At 36.8% G+C, this 7,257-nt stretch overlaps 1 protein-coding gene across 1 annotated transcript in view; it reads left to right on the top strand.

Moving 5' to 3' along the window:
- The first annotated feature begins 195 nt into the window (after positions 1-195).
- The window catches only part of LOC118339169 (nck-associated protein 5-like), a 32,332-nt gene continuing 25,270 nt past the window's right edge, over positions 196-7,257 (top strand). Inside the window, exons 1-2 of the mRNA XM_035676728.1 lie at positions 196-210; positions 581-700. Coding sequence (XP_035532621.1) covers positions 196-210; positions 581-700 — 135 coding nt within the window. The remainder of the gene's footprint in view (positions 211-580; positions 701-7,257) is intronic.

The raw sequence follows: 7,257 nt of genomic DNA, 5'->3' as shown, positions 1-7,257 counted from the left end.
TCAGTCCGACTGCTTTTCTGCCGAGTAGTTTCTACAAAGAATCTGCTGGTATGAGAGTTTTCTGTTTTGTGACAAGTTTAAAGAAGTAATCAGAATTGCACAAAATTAAAGAAAAGGCCAAGTTTATGTAGAAACCCACAATAGACGAAATAAACCAAAGGAAAACTGTCCTAATTTTGATACCAATGGTGGGACATGGATTATATTGCTGTACTGTCATTAAAATAACAAATGAGGAAAGTAGACAAGCACTTAAAATCTACTTACTACAATTATTTCATAGATATATTTATTTACTTCACACCCTTAATGTGCTGGACCACATATTGATATTTTATGTACTTTATAGAGCATAGTTTAACATTTCTAAACAGAAATTGCTGTTGTAATGTGAGAATTCACCAGCAAAAGGCCTGTTTGCAACATTAGTTTAGTCCAGGTTTTAGAGCACAGTTGTGTTTATCTTGCATGAATACAACATTTTGTCCTGTTGCTATTAACTTAGCATCTGATACATGTGTATTTCTCTGAAATATCCCAGTTATCTGTCCATTTCTCTGCTCTTTGGGGGGGTTTCTAGGACTTGAAAGAGGAATGTGTGAAGCTGCGGACCCGTGTGTTTGACTTGGAGCAGCAAAACCGCATACTGAGCGTGCTGTTTCAACAACGTGTCAAAATGTCTGCGATTCCTGTCTCCCAGGTAGGAACACATGGCGCAACAGATATAAACAGACACTGACAGACCTACCCTGCTTCAAGGCTGTTTGAATTTTACATGAGAAGTGTTCTACTTGTAAAGGTTACCAACTTTTTAAAAAGGACCACAAAGAGAGAAATATCCTCAGGATGGAATTTAATTCAAATTGTTGGGATGAACAATTTTACTGTCGGATTTAGAAATGGATTAATTTGGGCTTATATTCTTCCATTCTTAACTAGTGTAGTAGTTAACGTCAAAGCGGCACGCTCCAGTGCACTGTAGGTCATCGCACAAGCATTACTGTCCCTTACCGCTCTTTTCTTTTATGCTAATCATGTCAGAACTTAGCCTAATAGTGAGTCAGGCTTCTAATCCAACTGTAGCTGGAAAGTGAAACAGAAATTGGAGACAGAGCTGCACATGTTTCTTTAATTGGACTGCTCTCAACCGTAGAGTGTTAAGGATAATTGGTTAAAACCTGGACCTTCTTGTAGTTTTGTTATCCATCACGACGACTGATTATTCAGTTGTTGAGCTTCATCACTAACTGCACTGTAGAGCTGTGAAGCTGGCCTTATCAAAATGTTATATAAAAATCTATTGAATGGATGTGTGCTTTGACTTGCTTGTAGTGACAAACCCACAGAGAATTATCACATGATTCTGCACTTCCTCTCAGCTCTACGTAGCATTTTAGCATCTTTCAGCTTATTGTTTTGATTTTCTGGTTTGCAAACTTCAATCTTATTAGCATATACATATTTACAACAAAAAAACCTATAAATATCCTGTACTCTGCAACACCAAAGAACAAAAAGAAACAAAGTTAGTTACTAGGAGTTGGACATGGTGGAGCATTTGTCCGTCCATGCTGGAAGAGGGATCCCTCCTCTGTGGCTCTTCCAGTTTTTCCTTGTTAAGAGTTTTTTCAGGGATCAAATTAGGGGTCTAGGGACAGAGGGTGTTCATGTTGATGCAAACTGTGAATTTTGGGCTGTATAAATCTTAAAATAAAAACTTGACTAGGCTTGACATTTAGCAGCTAAAGAGCCAGATGTTTCCCTCTGGAGAAGGTAGAGACCAAAAACACAGCTAAAAGGAGAGTAAATTGGACTTACATTCATTAAGTGGTCAAAAACACAACACTAAATGAATGCTAATGTGTGTCTGCTGGATGTGTAAATGAGCAATTGTTTGCTTGTCATAAAAACCTCATATGGTGATGATAGATGAGAGCAGCCTATCTGGGTGCTTCGCCTTTGCATCACGCAAGGCAATCCATTCTAAAAGTGGGTGTTTTATGGTAGGACCATATTTTTTCACTTCAGTTACAGCATCACTAATTTACTCAGTAACATTGTAAACTAACCTGGGTGTTTGCCACAGGTGTACACATATTGACCCACAGTTTTAAATTTGTTATCCTCTCTGCGAATGGCCTGAGGCAACAGATCTCTTCTTTTACTGTCCTGCGCTCTTTGGGGAAGTAACGGAAATCTGAATTTTTTTTTATTTTTTATTGTTTGTTGTGCAAAATGCGACGCAGCAGCTATTAGAAATGATGCAACTAGGCACTTTTACAGCACTTATTTCACCCGAAATGAGGCATGTGGTTGTTCTGAAGACAGGAAAGGGACATATGCCTGCTCTCATCTATGCCAATGTTTTGTTTTTAACTTGTTCTGCTGCCCCCTGTGGCTGAAAAAATCAGTTATGCAACTTTAATGTTTAGGTTTTTGACTCCGATAGGCTACACAGTCATTCTGAAATCTTGTTTCATTTATTGTGTGAAGCTTGCAACATTTTAAGGGTAGTGATTCCTCAAGACAGCAAATCCTTGGAAAGGTATTTCAGTTGCCTCTCACAGCAAAAAAGTTTATTAAATACTGATGACATTTTTTAGCAAAGAGTGTAAGACAGCCAAAGGCAGAACAATTAGTATTCAATGAAGGTATGATAACATTAAAAATAATTCGTATTTGTCAAGTGCTGTTGTCACTTATGGTTAGACCAACTTAATTATGTATGTATCTTTTAAAATCTTTCAAGGGGGGCCTAGTAAACTAACAAACTGCAGTAATAATTTTTCCTTCCCTCTTTTCTTCCTTTGCAACAACAGTCATATTCAGTATGATTATAAAGATTTTTTCTTTTTTTACCTTTTCCTCCAGCAATCCTTTGATTCATAGGTTTGTTTACGTAACCTTGCTGACGGGCTCGATTTAGCTTTGATCAGTGTCTAAATATAACGAGACGGCACTGCTCTCATGCTGCTAGACACATTTTAAACTGATCAAATCCATTTAGATCTGATGTATGTTCAGTGTGAATGGCGCGCTGGGGCATTCATAATACAGTACTGGTACATTTGTTTTGGTGTAGGAGTGTTGATTTACAAAATTGATCTATATGTAAGCATCTGAGTATCTCCAAAACAGTGAGGGTTCTGTGAGGGTAAGAGTCTCGAATGAACTTTGGTTTAATTTTACCAAGCTTTGAGAAACTATGTAGCATACAATGACAAACAAATACTGAAACACTTGTTCTGCAGATCTCTACAAAAGTGATGTGTTGCAATGGACAGAAACATGTCTCCTTAAATTGAAACTCACCGCATAAATCTAATGTCAGCTGTCCCGCTCTACCGTGAATAATTGATAATGGCTGATACTTCTGATGGACAGATGATAATTTCTGCTTTCTGTGCAAAAAAAAAATAAATAAATAATAATAAATAAATAAATAAATATATATATATACAATAGATATATATATATAAATAAAAAGAATATGAAAACTCCTGAAATGGATGGTCGAGCTCAGCTCGTTAGCCCTTCATTTTCAAAAGAGTAAAAGCTCTAATTGACAGAAACATTGAGTTATTGAACTGCAATAAGGGTCTCTCGCTGTCATTGCACCAGCGGGAATAAACATGCTTGCTGGAGTCAATTACAAACACACAACACACTTAAATTATGTGTGTTGTGCTGTTTAATACTGCGAATACTGGCGCAGTGTGCTGTCCACATGCTTTCATTATTTCTGGTAGGTTGCCAGGGATGTAGTCCTGGGTCTCAAACCTACTACCTACAAACCAAGAAACTATATTATAAGTAGTTTTATTCTTTATTTAGATAGAAAGCAAGTAGCGACAGAGAAGGATTAGGAGCAACAGAGGCAAGAAATGAAGAATTAAGACATCCATGCTGGATACTCACTGATCCAAACATTTTCAGATGTCAGTCCAGGACTACTTTTATATCTCCAGAGTATGGATTTAAGATGTGCCATATGTATCATGCTATGCATTACATAGCACAAGCTGATATTCATCCCTTAAATTATTTGAGTATTACACACTATATGCATCTGGAAACTGTATATTACTGCAGGGATATACAATATGTCTGTATCTGCCTCAGTAAGTGCATTTCCATCCATCCACCTTTTTCTGTGGTTTGGTTTGCATATTTTAAAATTTTGCTTTTAAAACCTGAGTGGGAAATTTGAGTAGCAACAAGTTGGTGTATCAATAAAAGCTAAATGTGATGATGATGTACATGTGAATTAAACATCTACTGAAGATTTCGCTCAACTAGGGAGACATCAGATCAGTGTGGACCAAAGGAGACTAACATTTCTCAATATACTACATGAAAACCCTGAAATGTGCAGAATCCTTGTGGATGGAAACATGCATGAATTCGCTTTTTTGTTTCTGCTAGTTTTTTGGAAATTCAGTTATATTTTGTGCTACATTGGATGGAAAATATATATTTCTCCAATGACCACAGTGCAATGCAACTATAAGACATGTTGCATTTTCAGTAAGGTGCACACATTTTTTCCTGATTAATGATGTTGCTCTTACAATGCAAAGCTCTTCACCTTCACATGCTGCGCAAAGTTCAGTGCTGATGCTCAATATAGATCCCGTTATTACCCAGGAATTCTTGACAAAATCCTGTTCCGCAGGAAAAATACCTGTGGAAAGCCTGTGTGTTTGCAAACTGAAGACTACAAGTGAAACAAAAACGTTTTCACCAAAACTCATTAACACTACTGGCTAACTGCTGTATTCCAGCCCTGAGATGCTGTTGTTGTGGTGGTATAACTGGTATATCAGGTTTTAGCTGGCAGCTTACAGACCAGCTGGCCAACTCTGATGCCTCTGAAACAGTCCCTCAAAGGAGGCATCTAATGCCAAACTCTTATGTACCTATATACCTATAAGTTAAAAGCTACTGCACACAAAGGACAAGCATCAAGGTTTTATAATACAGCATCAAAATTGTTCCATAAACACTACAGAGAGACTTTCATGGTTCTCCAGCAATCCCAAACACCGGCATTTATGTTGAGTTTTCTCCAGTTTTCCATCTATTATACAGCTTGAATTGTTTATGCAAGTTTTAATGTGATAAAGACAGAGTCTGTAAACGAGCAGATTAATGTCATTCAAATGTCACTGAATGTAATTCGGGGTCTTGCCGAAACTTCTTCAAAGACTTTGGCTGTTTGAAAAAACTTCTTCATGAATTAAGTTACTTTAAAATTAATTTTAGACTATCCAAGGGTACATTTCACAATTTGTTGTGAAGTGAAGTCAGATGGACAGCTCAGACATACTTTAGTAATAGCTTGATGTGTGTGAAATGTTTGATTTTAACGTATTAAATTTATATTAATATCGACTTTCTTTCTTCGTCTTGGCCACAACTTAAGCTTAGATCCATAATTGGTCTTGACCAGAGTGCTGGGAGAATTTCAGCCAAAACTTTTCTAAACTGCTCAAATTCTAATAAAATGACCCCTTTCTCTCTCTCTCTCTCTCTCTCTCTCTCTTGTGGAGTCATAATCATTATGCAGAAGGCGGGCGAGAAGTTTCAAGTTGCTTTGTTTCTAAAGGTCTCTTTGGATTGTTGGGTTCTCAGCATGATTCTTTCTCCTCTGACAAACTCAAGCTATCTATATTCAGTGGAACAGTTTGATATCACAGACAGAATTGGTAATTATAGAAAGTATTGAATAAACTGTATAAACACTAAATAAATTCCTCATTCAGGCTTCATGGAAGTTGTCATGGACAGAATTCCCATACCAGGTCATTAAGTATGCTGCGAACCTAGCGGAGCAGGAAGCGCTGTCCTTCATCTTTAACCTTTTCTGTAAAAGGTCAAACTTGCAGACTCCGGTAAAAGAGGGATTCTGTCTCTGTATGTATCACTGCAGAGATGCTCAGCTGCTTCTGCTGAAAAGAAGAATTGTACATGCTGACATTCATTTGTCCTTAAAGCCCAATTAAACAAGGTCTCATTGTTAATTTACAGTTGATATTTAATTGACATTTTCTGTTGTTTGTCTGATTGTTTCTTGGAAAGTTGCATATATCTTTATATGTACGTACATCTGTTAAATTAAATTGACTCAACCCAAGTAAATTAAGAAAGCCATTTGATCTGGTTAAAATACTTTCCATGATTTATATTAAGTTAATTCAAAGGGGAGTTATTTTTGGAGTGCATCTAATGGACCTCTCAAACAATTTAATATATTTATTGAATAATTGAAAAACCACTGTCAGTTTTTGATGTTAGAGATATTGGTCGTACGAGGCGTCGGTTTGAAATTTGTTGTGCTCATATAGTAGAACATAAAACGGTGGTATGAACTAATGAGACTGTATCCAAATGAAGGAATAAATGTAGGATACTGTATTATGTTTCCGATATATCTGTACCTGTTAATCAAAGGAGACTCTTTACACCTTTGCCAAACATTTCATCTAATGTTTCCCCTGATTAAACAAGCACTTTCCTCAGATTAAACTCACAGTAAAATAGTTATTAGATCATTCTCAGGCTAAAATCGTCATTTGTTGTACTGTGGATAGTGAATTCTTTCTAAATAATTTCACTGTTTCACCAGGCATGATGGAGCAGGAAAAAAATGTTAATAACACAACATCGCTGGCAGCATGATAGAAAAAAAAAAACCTTTTATGTGCCAAATGCTGCCTTTGAATCACTAATGCAGCATTCCCAGTTATCCAGGAGGCTACATTAGCAGTGTGAGATAATTATCTCACGCCTAAAGCTTGAATATTAACTACAGTTGTTATATTTGTCTCCAGTAAAGTCACAAACAAAAGTTTTGAGAACAAGCCTTGAATTTAAATCACTGGTTTTAAAGTTTTGGTTTTTTTTAATTGTTGTCTTGAGAAAGTTACAGATGTGGTTTCCTGCTGTGACCACCTGCTGTGCAGCTAAACAACATTTTGTTTGTTGGTTATGACTGACGGATGAATTCACAGGTTAAGTAATTACGTGTTACGATGCTGATTTATTCACATGAGAATGCTGGTACACTACAAGAGAGAAATCCTTACTCAGACTGTATTATCATAAAGATGCCAATGGCGAGTGTGTTAGCAGATGCAAGATAACAGATGCCAGTTAATCAGCAAACTTTAAGACAGACATTCTCTTTCCTTTAAGCTCCGGTTGGGTCTCCACTAATTCCTGCTGGAATTATTTGGCCCTTTAGCAGCTAAATGC

Source organism: Morone saxatilis, unplaced genomic scaffold (assembly GCF_004916995.1).
Source record: "Morone saxatilis isolate NCDOM2014 unplaced genomic scaffold, NCSU_SB_2.0 Contig5, whole genome shotgun sequence".
Classification (NCBI taxonomy): Eukaryota; Metazoa; Chordata; class Actinopteri; family Moronidae; genus Morone; species Morone saxatilis.
Note: the sequence above shows the minus strand (reverse complement) of the source record. Positions and strands in the feature narration are given on the sequence as shown.